General features: G+C 40.5%; 1 protein-coding gene across 2 annotated transcripts; it reads left to right on the top strand.

Moving 5' to 3' along the window:
• Positions 1 to 1,953: 1,953 nt before the first annotated feature.
• On the top strand, positions 1,954 to 13,697 carry LOC119651766 (probable cytochrome P450 12a4, mitochondrial). Of its 2 annotated transcripts, XM_038055509.1 has the most exons (6): positions 1,956 to 2,111; positions 11,656 to 11,773; positions 11,829 to 12,072; positions 12,144 to 12,260; positions 12,347 to 12,785; positions 12,847 to 13,697. In XM_038055509.1, the coding sequence occupies exons 1-6, from the start codon at positions 2,037 to 2,039 to the stop codon at positions 13,429 to 13,431; spliced, it is 1,578 nt and encodes a 525-aa protein (XP_037911437.1). In that variant the 5' UTR covers positions 1,956 to 2,036; the 3' UTR covers positions 13,432 to 13,697. The 2 variants fall into 2 exon arrangements, with proteins under 2 accessions (XP_037911447.1, XP_037911437.1); XM_038055519.1 differs by lacking the exon at positions 11,656 to 11,773 and having other exon boundaries at positions 1,954 to 2,111; positions 11,819 to 12,072.
• Positions 13,698 to 14,451: the final 754 nt, after the last annotated feature.

Genomic DNA, 14,451 nt, shown 5'->3' with positions numbered 1-14,451 from the left:
GTTGAAAATTCTTCGATGAAGCATTCTAAGTGTAATAACGTGACATCTCCGAGTATAGCAAAGTTCCTGCAAACGGATCGCTTTGGCAGATCGCAAAGAAACTGGTCAATGTTGTCGCTGGAGGTATTTCAGCACGTTGAACAACATTCGAAGCCGTGAAATATACTCGTTGACCATTCTCCAGATGCACAACAGTAGGATGACGTTCGTGAATAGGAAATGCGAATATACGCCAAATCGCCTCATTGCAGTTCACATAACGACCAACTTGATAGCGCGCAATTTCATCGTTGGTATTGGAGGATTAGATGTCAAAAACGGCCATATCGCTGTCTTTCGTGACATATTTGCAAATGTGTTTTATGGACTTTACTCAATTGCAATACTCAACGTTGCAATGTGTCTTGATCGTTTTGGAAATAAGTAACGAATATGGAACAATCCAACGGTTGTCGACAACGAAATCTATTCTTTTCACTTTTGTTGTGATAGTTCGACCGTTATCATCGGGTGATCGACGGCGATACAGTGGATAACCATCGTTGCCAGTGACGGTCTCCGCCGATAATTTCATATCGAAACGCTGCTCGATTCAAATCAGCACTTGATAAATCTCTTCTTGTGCGTCGAAAATTATCTACTTGTTGATCTCTGTTATTCGCTCGACGATTTCGCATTGCCAACCGAGCCGTTTCACGGGCTGCCTTGCTTTGCTCTTTTCTTGCATTATGGCTTTGTCGGGAAAGATTCGGTCGTCTTGGTCGCGGCATTGTTAATAATGATTCAAAGAGAAAACAAATTACTGATGATATTTTCAATTACATTTAGCTATAATTTTTATAATTGTCAAATTTTTTACCATACTTAACCAAAGACAAATTACGTTTAGCTGTCATTTACGTTTTGTTATTCCACTGTCATTTGCGTTTTGTTATTAAATGTCAGATGCTTTTTTGTTATACCACGTTTTATAGTGACTTGACGGAAACGCGGTCGGCCGGGATAAAAAGTATCCTATGTCCGTCTCCTGGTTCTAAGCTACCTCTACACCAATTTTCAGCCAAACTGCTTCAGCCGTTCTTGAGTTATAAATAGTGTAACTAACACCACTTTCTTTTATATATATAGATGTACGCGTTTTTTCCCGGTATATCTTCACGATTTCTTTCAAGTTACACGTTTTGGTTATTATTGATTATATGTTAGAGTTTTTCGCGACTGCGCCAGTTACATGCCGTGGGCCGAAAGTGTTTAAAAAAGAAATGGACTCCAAGTCCCCTGAGATCCGGAATGAATCAAACAAATTATGAATTACTATTTCAACTACTTTATTCACGGAACTTCCTACTTACATGGATCTACGATCTAAGTAATACTCTCTACAGACGTTACCTGATACATAACTCGCGGCGCTTTCTTGAGCGTTCCATATTACTGTTTTGCCTTTGATTTTTATTAATCACTTCATGAATTCTCATTACGAATCCATTATAAACCTTTTTCTGCGCGATATCTTGAAAACAAAAATGCTCTTATCTTTGATGGAGCAATTTAATAGATTTAATTTTAGAACTAAGAATTTCTTCCATCGATAAAACTAGGAAACTATCGGTGAAGCATCCAACGTCCGAATTCCGAAATGTCTGTTTTTTTAGCAGTTAAGTCCAAATAGAGAGATGAGCATCTTAGACAAACTGACCTTTCCCAACAAATATAGTAGTACAATGCATGACAAATTATTGGGACAAGCAACTTTTCGTCGCACATGCCAACAAACACCGGAATTTTCTCGTTCCAATTTAACTGTGCTTTTGCGATTTTTCGGTTGCGGTTGGTTTTGCGTTCAAACCGCGCGTTTGGGGTTGTTTTTTTTCAAATAAATGTGTTTATTTATGATGATTGGGTGTTCTTTGAAGCGAAAGCTTGTCTGCTTAGATAAGATTCAGACATATTTGAAAAATAGGATTGTAAAGTTAGTTTCGCTGAGCTGTTCGTTTGGTTCGTACCTTATTGTGTTAATTTAAACTGATTCAAAGATGATTCGGGTCGGCAGTTCCTTTGTAAGGAGTAATGGCCAGTGCAACTATTTAGTTCGACTATTTGCAACCCAGGTATGTAGAGTATAGATTAGGTTAACTCGCATCCAAAGTTGCTTCGTGGAAACAGCTGATACTGGGAAGCTGGAAAGCTAATTTTAGCATCATGTCGACTATTAAAATGAGTCACATGTAAATATTTTGTCTGAATTTACGAATCATTATTGTTGAACCACTTCATCCAATGTGGCCATGAATTTCTAGTTATCTTCAGTATCACACAATATTCGAAACGATAAACTGAAAATCAAAATAGCGAGTTACACAGGCAAATAATTACTTCATTTTATCAGTAACAGATACTAAGTAGGCATGAATGAGTCTATGTAGTATTTGTAGATTGAATGGTGTAAATTGATGAGACGACTGAACTTATTTATGGAGATTTTTTATAATATTGTTGGAACGAAAGTTTTTCCCAGAAATGTTTTATTTTTGAGAAGCTGATTACGTTTTTTTTGCACTGTGACCTATACGACAAGCCTTGATTGTTGATATTTGAGATATTTAAGAATATACTATTATTATCGTTTTTGTAAACAAACAAACATCATTTATGATTCACATATGTATAAATGTATATCAATTAGAGACATTCAAAAATATCAATAATGGTTGTCGTGTTGGCCGTAATATTTTTTCGTGGTACGAAAATGTAAAGCTCCTAAAAAGATGCCTGCTTCAGCTTGAATGTTTATGGGTAATGCTTGAACTAGAAAATCAATCGACGATCACCTATCAAATGAAAGATGTGATGAGGCATTGGAGTAAATCGAGACGAAATTTGGCTCACTTTCACTACCGTCATATGTTAAACTTACTAAAAGTAGCAACCCCGGAGAAGCGATAGGATCGTTCAATTTAACTTATCCCAACGAATTTGTCTCGATCGCCAATCCTTCTTTCTGGCTGGAAGATATGTTCATCAAACCGTGCAAACGCTTCGATTCCCGAGTAAAATTTAGTACAGCCCGCCTCCTACGCCGATGTACAAACGCATAATCGGACAAAGGGTGCTTCATGTTTTGAACATGTTTATTTCCATTAAATTATAAGTTTTTTTCTCAAAATTTATATGCAGCTTTTAGATAACAAATTACCTTTCAAGAGATATTAATAACATAATACATTTTCAATAAACGTTATTATAAAAAATCAAAACACAAGGAATAAGCAAAAAATCATATCAAACGAATTATCGGACACACAGAGAAATCGGTGCTAACCGGTGCTTAATAACTTTTAAAATATGCCACCTAATAATAAACCTACATAGAGGGGGTAGAATTGTCTGGACCATGGGAAAAAATGGTGCTTTCCACCTGGTCAGGTCCGCCATTAAGTGGAGAATTAGAGAAATTAAGATTTAAAAATATAGAGAGGTTTAAGGAGGCTATTAAGAAGGAGCGGAATAATATTTCTCCAAAAATTTGGTACGAATCTCGTACGCTCGATAACCCAACGCATAGAAGCAGTGATAAAAGCGAAAGGAAATGCTTCAAAATATTGAAACCCCGTTTTTCAAGCGGTTGTCCGATTATTTGTTTGACATAAATGTTTGCTTATGTTTTGTTGTTACGTTTTTTATAGGGATGTTTAACAAAAATATATTATATAATATTATATACTTCTCTTAAAAGGTCTGTTCATTAACTCAAAAGAGCATATAAATTTTGCAAAAAAAAGTAATAAATTAGTTCAAAAAAAATGTTCAAAACATGAATCACTTTTTGTCCGATTTTGAGTTTGAACCGCTGTACCTATAAAATTGATTGCGTCTTATTTGCCCATTTGTTTTAACAGAATGTTTTGAAGGCTCAAGTAACAAGTTGAGGGTTTTCAATTTGTTCGCGCTGGCTCAGGAGCACCCTCTCAATTTAGCCTTAGCATCAATCAATTGGGATTGCGTATTATCTAACTTAACGTGTGACCAAGCTTTTATTATTTTTCATATTATCCCTTCCGATCTTCTCGCCAGATACGTCAATGCTGCTCCTAAATGTTTGTGCTCATATCCAACTTGGTCCACTGCGGAGATCCATAAAAACCACCATCAGAAAAATGTATGGATTTTAAAAGTGCTCCCATCCTTGTTCATATTAAGTCTAAGAGCATAAGCAATACTTGATGAGCATCGAGGCTGTCCTTGGTTGCGGTGATCTAAAACCGTTTTTCTCATCTCAATCTACCCCAGCTTCTAGCAATTTTGCTGATTACGCTGCCAACTTCTACTGTTACATACTATACACTGTTTTTACTTCTTCCGTGTTTATTTTCTCGGTCACAAAGGCCTCTAGGTCTTTTAGGTGCAGACTGGTCTGAATCGCAAGACGTACTTCTTCTTACTCTTTCTTTGGTTGTGCTCCTCATTAGTAAGTTTGACATCAATGTCGAACCTGATTCTGATAGGCATTCGAACCCTTTCCCTGTTAACTAAGAACAATACATCCCCACTTATGTATAATCTTCAAGAAAGGTCTTGAGGATTGCTACTTTCCTCATCTTTGTAAAGAGGTCCTTATTACCCCTATCCTTAGAAGCGAATACCTTGGTCTAGCTATGAGTTATCGTTCTATCTCTCCCCCCTTCTCTTGCTTCGAAACCCTCGAGAGATAGATCAACGACTGGTTGAGGACGCATTGCGGTCACTTCATAGCGAAAGAGCAGCATGGTTCTTTGTGGAACTCGCTTTAAACTTTCTGGACTTTACCAGCGCTAAATGTCTTAATTCATGCAGGAGGCACATGCTATTTACATGCTCGTTCTGAATCATCTCATCGATCTCCTCCTACCATGTTTGTTGTTTGAGGTGGGGGAGAGGCAAAATCTCTGAGCACTCAGTCCTTAGTGGTCCGTTGTAATCGATTACCCCGTCTAACGGAATATTCCGGATTCGTATATGTATCCCAGGATTTCCGTTAGTGGATGTGATGCTATTCGCAGTAGTTGTAGCACATCAGTACCAAAAATCTGATGTCTGATACGTACATAGGCGGGGCACTCACATAGAAACCGGTCCATGGGCTCCGCTTCCTCATTACATAATGGGCACGTATCATCTTGGAGAAAACCTATTCTGAACACATGCCCAGCTAGTGAATTCCTCCTTTTTGCCAGGATAAACTTTGCTGTTGTGTGCTGGTGTGTTTAGCAACATTAACGCTCAGCTACCTGTCAATATGGGAAGCTTGTTCCCAGCTTTTAATAGCAGTATTGTCCAATGTTAATGAAACCCCAATTCCTCGTTCCGGTCCGGGGGAAATTGAACCCTCTTTTGCTAAAGCATCTGAAATTTCATTTTCCTCTACACCACAATGACCGGGTGCACAGAGTAGTTCCATCGTATTGAATCTAGAAACAGAGTTCAATCGATTTCTACATTCCTGAACGATTTTTGAAGAGGTCGAAGACTACTCAAAGCTCTCAATGTAGCTTGAATATCGCTATAGATTGCGATGCGCCTGTCCTTCAACCGCTCGTCAATCATCCAGGTTGCCGCCCTAAAGATCGCATACATTTCAGCCTGAAAGACTAATGAATATTGTCCCAAGGTAAATGCTCACTTCCCGGTTTTATTCGAAGGGTATCGAAGAACCCTGTTCTGTTTTTGAGCCATCGGTGTAAAAGACGTTAATATATCCTGATACGCATTATTCTGGTTAATCCTAGATTTATCTTCGTTTCAAGATAACTTCAAATTTTCTACCAAACAGGTTTATGAGGATCCGAGAATAAGAAGGCCTTGCGAAAACCGGATTCAGTTCTCCCAATAACGCTTCCAATGCTCTGTGCTCTCCCATGCCCATTGCTTCCCCATAGATCTAATTGAATTGGTCTATGAGCTGCTCTCATTGCAGTGCTCTGTATAAATAAATCCAAGGGCTGCAAATAAAGTAATGCATTCAGAGCTGCACCGGATGTCGTGCTCATGGCACCGGTGATATCCAGACACACAGTTCTTTGCTATGTGGTTAGTTTACAACGAAATCTCTTTTGTTTCACCTTAACTAACGACACTTCGGATGCATAAGCGAACATCAGCTTAATGATAACAAAATATGTCCATATGAGTGCTCACTTAATCTTTCACCTCTACATGTCTGTTCCGAAGAAGCTTCTTGTCTAGAATAACTCCCAAATATTTTTCTTCTTTGGAGAGTTGAAGGATTTTACTCCTCACCTCTGGAAGGCAAAGACCATTCGGTTTCCTCCTTTTTGTAATTGTGGATTTACTGAAAGTCCATGCCTGAGGCACCAACTGTCAATCAAATCAACGGCGCGTTATCTATTTCTACACACCGTTCCGAGATATCGACCACCAACATGAGCACAGCCATGTCATCTGCATAAGCTTGAGCATGTATTGGCAGATTTTGCAGTTGGCATAGTATGTGTCGATCAATATACTCCACAGAAACGGCGATAGCACACCTCCTTGTGAGCAACCTTTCTTCGCTTCCGTTTTTAGGTAGCGATCAATACCCCGCTTCAGCACACAGCAATCTTTGCGTAAGCATAGTAATAGATCTACTTAATTAAAGTTTCATCAACACCATGCTCTCTGGTGGCATCACAGAGCTTTTGGAAGGGCGCACAGTAAAACGCGTCTTCAATGTCCACGAGCCCCACATCGCGTACCCGCTCTTCAGAGATGCGTCCTCTATCTTTGAAACCAAAGATTGAAGAGTAGACTCACAGGACTTTCCACGCTGGTTAGCATGTTGGTTTTCATTTAGTGAATATTGTGTGGCCTTAGGGGCTTTCGGCAAACACCATCGTGTTGAAGGGTTTGCAGAAACTGCCAATTCTTTTTCTCCCTCTTCTGAGACTTATTATTCGGGGTGGTGTAATTCCAAGAGGGTCTGTACAGACTCAACTTTGGAGTTCGCGAAAGTACCATCTGGTTTTCAAATAGAGTTCAACTCGGCCGACTCATCCTTATTAAGGATTCTGCACAGCCTGGAAGTCTCCCTTACACGTCAAGGGTGCTGATGTCTTTGAAAACTGCCATTTCCTAAATGATATGCCAGGAATCCGAAATATTATATAGTATTTAAATCACTCGGTTCTGAGCTGGTCACTACCACTGACAGTGATAGTGCATGTTTCATTAGGGTTGATAGTTTTATTTAAATTCCATCTGAGACCGTGTTGCATGAGGCGATAATTCCATTTTGCTTTGCTCCGTTGGACGTTGGATAACAAGAACAAAGCAGAGTGGTGAGAGGGCATTTAATTGATGAATACCGATGCAGATATGTATTCTTCGGGTACTAGGTGTTGCCGCAGAGCATACCGGAAGCATTCGTTTGGCACGCTGAACGACCGAGAAATGCAATGTTAGCAGGGCGATACTTCTCATGGTTCCGCAGTTCATGACAAACGCCGCTTGATTCACGGTAATTTGAACGATGTCGCGAATACGGTTTTCCAGAATGTGTTCAAAAATGTTCATGGAATGGGACAGTAACCAGATCGGACGGTAATTTAAACACTCTTCTGGATTCCCTTTATTTTTAAAGTTTTGTGTAAAACAAAAGCTTATCAAAATCGATCTTCTTGCAGTCTCTTTCAGATCTGATTGAACGGTGGACTGTCGTGTCGTGTTGTTCCCAGCGTTGGCAAATCTGGGATCTGAGTCTCTTGCTCCCCCTCAAATTGGCTGTATATCGCCGAAACCACCACCCCATCTTTTTTCGAATTATAGTTTGAGAAGCAGTACCCCGGTAAATGCCCTACTGGGGTTTTCGTGTACTACTTCTAGGGGACAACACAAATATCGTTCCAGCGGCGTCGGGTTCTTTCACAAGGATTTTGGGCTACCGGCAAGAGTGCAAACTTCCCCACTCGGCTGGGTGATTCCTTGCAAATTCGTCCTTCATTGTAGACTTGACAGTGGGTGGTCCTGGTCCCACCATTGTGGATCACGATCCTTGGCGGGTCAGTCTGTCAGCTTCCTCATTACCAGCGATTTTTGTGTGCCCTGGTACCCACATCAGAAATGCTTCGTGGAAAGTTCTTGCTTCTGGCTTGATATGCTGTTGCTGTTTAGTGCTGAAAACGCTGCCGGACTGTCGGAGCAGATTCGAATGGTGCGCCATTTTTGTCGTAAGTATTCTTCTGCTGCCATTAAAATGGAATATATCGCATAGAATATGGTCGCCATTTTTCGGAGGGGTCAGGTCAGTTTCGTAATGGGATTACTCGAGAGCACCGCTGCACCCCATCCCTCTTCCATGATTGACCCATCGGTGAAGATTATTAGGTCTATAATCCCAAAAGATTCGTGGCTTTTTCTTCTTCTTTTTTGGTGATTACGACAGAGTATGTATTTTCAAAGACAAATTTGGAAACCATATGATCGGTCGAGATCACAGCTACTGGATGTTTGTCAAGGAAATTCCAGAAGGACGCATGGCTGCCTTTCCACGCACCAATAGTATCGAGTCCATATGCGTCGTTGGATGCTTTCCGGATCACATAGAAATGAATGAGGAGTAGGTTTAGGATAGCTTCGAGTGGATTGCCCCGAGTTGCACTTAAGCGGTCACATACCATGCCCGCATACTTGCCGGTGATTATTATGGCTAGATCGCTCGTAAAGGCTTTTGCCTTCGCATCCTCTAGGAGCGATTGTAACTACTAGGAGCTACAACAGGGGAGAGAGAACCTCTCCCTGTGGGCCAATAGAATTCTGGGCCACCAGTTTCTGGTTTTTTGTCCATTTCAGCATGTGAAGGATCCAACTAATTAACAGCGGATCGATTCCATGCTGCCTCGCCGCGCTACAAACTGCCGCGAATTCTATGAATGTGCTTTAGGTGTATTGTTTTTCGGACATCGCCTTTTCAATTTTTGCCGTGAGGTCATGGAATGCTGCTTTCGTGGATATGATTTTCTGGTTGGTGTGTGTGTGTAGCGAAGTGGCCACTTAAGAATGTATGTATACTTTATGATCCGATCTACTAGTGTTTTTAGTCCTTTTAGCAGAAAGGACGTTAGACTTCTTTCTTTGGTTTGGGAATGAATATCACTTTCATATGAACGTGCGCTAGATATGCACGGTATTCCGAATTCGGCGACCCAGGGCATCAAGTCCCTCTCTTACTAGAGTAGGAATGATGCCATCCGGACCTACAGACTTGCATTTATGTATATGCCCATTTTATTCGCTTTAGTGATACTAGCCTGCGTGCCAGATTCAAGTTTCTCGGTAAAGAACTGTATGCACCTGTTGACTCCGATTTGAGATTTTGGACTTTTCTTTGGAAATGCACTTCAACCAAATGGTTTGCCGTTTCTTCATCGTTTTCTGTTTACTTCTCGCTCTGTATACATATGTATATAACCCAGCTTCTGGTCATGTTCTTTGACAAGGATCCGCTTCTGCTTTGAGGTTGCCTCAAGGGAGTTAGTCTCTTTATACCGATTCCACACAGCGGCTGAATCAGACTTCAGACCACGATTGAGGAGCACCCATACCGTTTTCCTCTGTTTTACCAAATCCGAATTCAACCATGGTGTTTTACCTTCCTTTGGCGTCTTGAGTAGGCAGCTTCCTGCGGAAGCTTTTTCTCATGCTAGTTGTTTTTTCAATTCCAGCAATGGATTTGATGCGCCTTCTAGATATTGTAACTCGGGCGCTCAGTTCTATTTTATACATCACCCAATCTGTCTTCCACGGATTCCGAAATGGAGTGGTTGAAGATAGATCCATGTTCACTACGAAATCAATGCGTCTGCGATCAGAAATTCTGATATCGTTTGGTACTTTCCACTTTCCGACTAGAGTCGTAATACCAGGGGTTGCAACTGTGATATTGATGATCTCTCGCCTGACCACGTTGAAGAAAATTGGTTCATTACAAAAATTGAGGATCTGCAGATCGGTTCCCATCAGATACTTTAATTATTCTCAATCGTCTTGCGTTGCGCTGACGCCAAATCCTGCTATTACCCCTTGCCTTTACTTTTGACATATTGGATAGTTCCGATGAATGTTCCACTGGGAACTTCTTCTGCGTCATAGGTGGAGGTGTTGACACTAAGTTGTTTTAAAACCTCGGCACCATTAGGCTCATCTTCTGGAAGCCACGAGGAGCACTTTTTGAACAATGGAAGCTCAGAGACCCCTTTCAGGTTAAGTCGCGTCCACTCCTACACATTACTGATCGACGAGCAATACTGCCTGAGCCAGTTTAGCCGTAACATAACGGTATACACCTACCGTCTTAAAGCGAAGCTTAATGCCCTGCAAGAATGAGTTTCCTCCTAAGTTGTTCGCACGTATCGTAACCGGATAGGTTGGTGTCGTCATACAAGATTTATCCATCGGCTTCGATAGCCTTGGCTGCAAATAAAGGCCTAGTCATTGCCGGCCGGGCCCTCTTTGCTGTCGTTTGTGACGAAGAGTTGGGATCGTCCGAGGTCCGCTGAAGCTTTAGCTTGCCCTTGACCGCAGGTGCTTCGGATGTTCCTTGGCAACCTTGCCGCAGCCCATGGGTTGTGATTTGCCTGGAGGTGGTTTACCCGGAGACGGTTTACCAGAAGGCAGACAAAGACAGATGTTTACCCGTGAGCAAGACTTTAGCCTCAGCAGGTTGCGCCGATTTGAGCCCGGGGTCAGGAGTGCTGACAGGAGGAGCCTGCTTCGGCTCGTCCATTAATGACTGGGTTCAATCCGATTGGTTCTCACTTGAGTAAGTGGAGAATCTGAGTTTAGACTCAGGTTCTCCAATGATGAGCTTACGGTTGCCCTTTCACTCAGGGTTGGATCGTCACGATTGAGATTTAGTTTTAATTTTATAGGTTTTCGTTTTTTGTTTTCTTTCTTAATTGGCTGCGATGACCTTAGTTTTACCGGAGAAAATAAGTCGATCTCGGCATAGTCGCTTTCCACAGTCAAGACTAGTTCAAGCTGGGGGCCGCCTGGTACCCAGAGTTCATCATTCATGGCTTCATCTTAACTCCTGTGACAATTCAGCCCTTGGCACGATAGTCACGCCTTGGCTTAGCTTCAGGTGACACTTCTGACTTCCTAGGAGATCTTCCCTACTGAGCTCCCTCATCACCACGATATGTACTTAGATTCAGAAACCTTTTACAATGCCAATATATAATGTGTACATATGCACAATCAACTGAAACGAACTGAATATTGGAAGGGTATTTCAAGAAATGTCGACCCAAATCAGAAAAACTACGAGCGAGGGATATTCTTGTTGTTGATGTCATATGGATTAACAAGATCATTTTTAGGTCTGATTACTTTTGTGTTTCTCAAAGGGCGGAGGACAGTAACGATGGTTACATGCTAAAGAAAAGAAAGGAACTAAATGTGAACCATAGTGATGATAACAACAAGATACAATGAGGGTCAGTTGGTATTACTCCACAACCTACAACGAAGGGAAGAAATAAAGTGCGCGCTTTTCGAATAGAATTTTGAAATGACTGCCTCCTTTGAAGTTTGCATTGACTAATATTACCAATCATTTCCGCTCAGCCTAGTTGGACGAATTGTATGTATTTCATAGATTAAAATGAAGTATTTTTGCAGGTCGCTTCCGCCCCTGCTGCGGAAACACAATTTCAACAAGAATGGAATATGGCGCTACCGTACGAGAAGCTACCGGGACCATCGCGGCTAACACTGTTAAAAGATATTTTACCTGGAGGTTGCCTGTTCTCGATTTTTCCTTTTATAAATTATATTTGATTAGTTTCCCTTAGGAAAATTTCGAACTCGCGATATGACTGAAGTATTGGAACAGTACCGTCATGAGTATGGAGAAATTTATAAAATGCCTGGAATGTTTGAAAAACCTGACATGGCCCTTGTTTTTGATCCAAAAGATTTCGAAGCAATTTATCGTACAGAAGGCGTTTGGCCTGTTCGTCCTGGTTTGGACACCGTCACTCATTACAGAAAGAAGGTTCGACCGGATATATTCTTCAGCGGGGGACTGGGAATTGAGTATGTTTTTCAATATATGACAAAATATATATGTATATTTTAAAATGTTTTATTCTATTTGAATTTAATAGGCAAGGAAAAGAATGGGCTGAATTCAGGACAGCCGTGAATCCGGTGATGATGCAACCTAAAATTGTGAAACTATATGTTCCACAAATCGACAAATTTATGGATGACTTTATGGTTAGGTAAGTTTTTTGTGGTATACTTAGGATGTTTCCTAGTTTCTGGTTCGATGCTGAAATGTATTTAATAAATTATTCGTTATTTTCAGAATGAAGAAAATTCGAGATCCGAGCACATACGAACTACCTGAAAATTTCGAGGATGAATTGAATAGGTGGTCATTGGAGGCTATTTGCATAATAGCTCTGGATACACGTCTCGGAATTATGGGAAATTTGGATAAAAATAGTAAAGAGCATGAATTTATTGCCGCTGTGAAATCTTTCTTTTATTTGCTTACTGTACTCGACTTAAAACCATCTATGTGGAAAGTATTTCCCACTGCAGACTTCAAGGAAATGATGCGTGTTTTAGATGTTATAACAAACTTTAGTTACCACCATGTGGATGAAGCTAAAAAACGTTTGGAATCCAAAACCAATATGCAAAGTGAGAAAGAGCAAAGCGTCCTTGAGAAGCTTATTAAAATCAATCCAAAAGTGGCCACAGTCATGGCTACGGATATGGTCGTAGCAGGCGTGGATACAGTAAGTTTCTATCATAGAATGACGGGGCATTGTTCAAAGTTAAATTTTATCTATTTCCTAGACGAGTTCGGCTGTCACTAGCGTCGTATACAACCTGGCAAAGAATCCTGATAAGCAAGAACTCCTCCGTAATGAGTTACGAAAAATTCTTCCCGAAAAGGACAGTCCTCTGACTCCACAAAACATGTCCAATTTACCATACCTTCGAGCATGCATCAAGGAAGCGATGAGAATCTTGCCTGTGGTGAATGGTAACTTCCGCGAGACTGGAAAAGATTTAGTTTTGAGGGGTTACAGGATACCTAAAGGTACACAAGTGTTATTGCAATCTGCATTTACTCAAGTGGACGATAAACTATATACAAACGCGAAAAAATTCATTCCCGAACGATGGCTTAAAAATCAGGAATCTGAGCTTAGTAAGGAAACGAAAAGCGTGAGTCCATTCACGTTTCTTCCATTCGGATTTGGACCAAGAATGTGTATTGGACGGCGCTTTGCTGAACTCGAGATAGAGGTATTTGTTTCTAAGCTTGTTCGGAACTTTTATATTGAATGGGACAGACCAGATTTGAAGTTTAAAACAGCTGCGATAAACATCCCTGATGGAAAGCTGCAATTTAAAATTAAGGATGTGGAAAATTAGATTGAAATGTTGTCATCGTTAAAATAGTTTGCTATTTCTTGAAAGCTTTACTCGGCATTTCCACTGAGGGGGCCACAACACACAGCAACGGTCTTCTTTATTTTTATTTGAACCAGTGATACAACAGTTATTATTATGGTGGATACTAGGGAAATTGTTATTTTTATAATTAATGCGAGTATTTGTGATATGTTTTTCCCAAGCAAATTTTATATTTTTTCCTTATAGTTCAAAACTTATCAAAATAAAACAGATGAAATATTCAAGTCGTTCTTTCTGTTCTTCAACTGGTCAAATGTAACAGAGGCTTTCAATAAACTATAACAGGGGCGGCCACATCTTTTTTTTCTACGTACCTCTATAAACTTTTCAGGGTGTGGTGGGCGAATGCGAACATCGCAGTCTATTCAGAGGGATTTTATTCGCAACCAAAGAGTCGTCATATATTTTTTTCATATTATAGACTACAGAATCGTCCAACCTTCTGTAGAGGGTCAAAAAAATCGTTTACTACCTTCATTATTCCTTTTCAAATTCCCAAATCCCTTTTTTCCCGACTTCATATCACACAAAAGCATTTACATATATTCCCTAAAACCCATGATGACCGCTAGCAAATGCACTTTCGCCTGTCCAATTGGTTCAGGTAATTGGGAAACATTTATTGATTTATGTACCGCTAAACGTATGCAGCATGCGATTGGTGGAGCGCAATTGAGCGCTTTTTCGAGGGGAGTACCGTTTTTTTCGTTTGTTTTTGACCATGGGGTCTTAGAGAGTCGTGTAGGAGGTCTAATGAAGAGCCATTTTCTGCTTCCTTTAAGATTGGAGCTTGATACTGGGTATTGTGAATAGCACCACGATCCTTGTGTTGGAAAAAGTACTGAATAATGGTGACTATTTTTTCGAAAGGAAAATAAATCAATATTGCATACTCCACTCTCCGATTAAAGTACTTTCAAAGTACGAATGCTTATCTTCACCAGAAAAATTTATAAGTAGTGGAGTTTGGGAAGTAAT

Source organism: Hermetia illucens, chromosome 1 (assembly GCF_905115235.1).
Source record: "Hermetia illucens chromosome 1, iHerIll2.2.curated.20191125, whole genome shotgun sequence".
Lineage (NCBI taxonomy): Eukaryota > Metazoa > Arthropoda > Insecta > Diptera > Stratiomyidae > Hermetia > Hermetia illucens.
This window is presented reverse-complemented; position numbering and strand designations above follow the sequence as displayed.

Excerpts from the sequence above, each read along its gene's own strand:
- LOC119651766 (XM_038055509.1), top strand. The coding sequence starts at position 2,037 with ATGATTCGGGTCGGCAGTTCCTTTGTAAGGAGTAATGGCCAGTGCAAC. Across the intron at positions 2,112-11,655 it reads TTCGACTATTTGCAACCCAG|GTCGCTTCCGCCCCTGCTGC; the intron begins GTATGTAGAGTA and ends GTATTTTTGCAG. Across the intron at positions 12,073-12,143 it reads AGCGGGGGACTGGGAATTGA|GCAAGGAAAAGAATGGGCTG; the intron begins GTATGTTTTTCA and ends TGAATTTAATAG.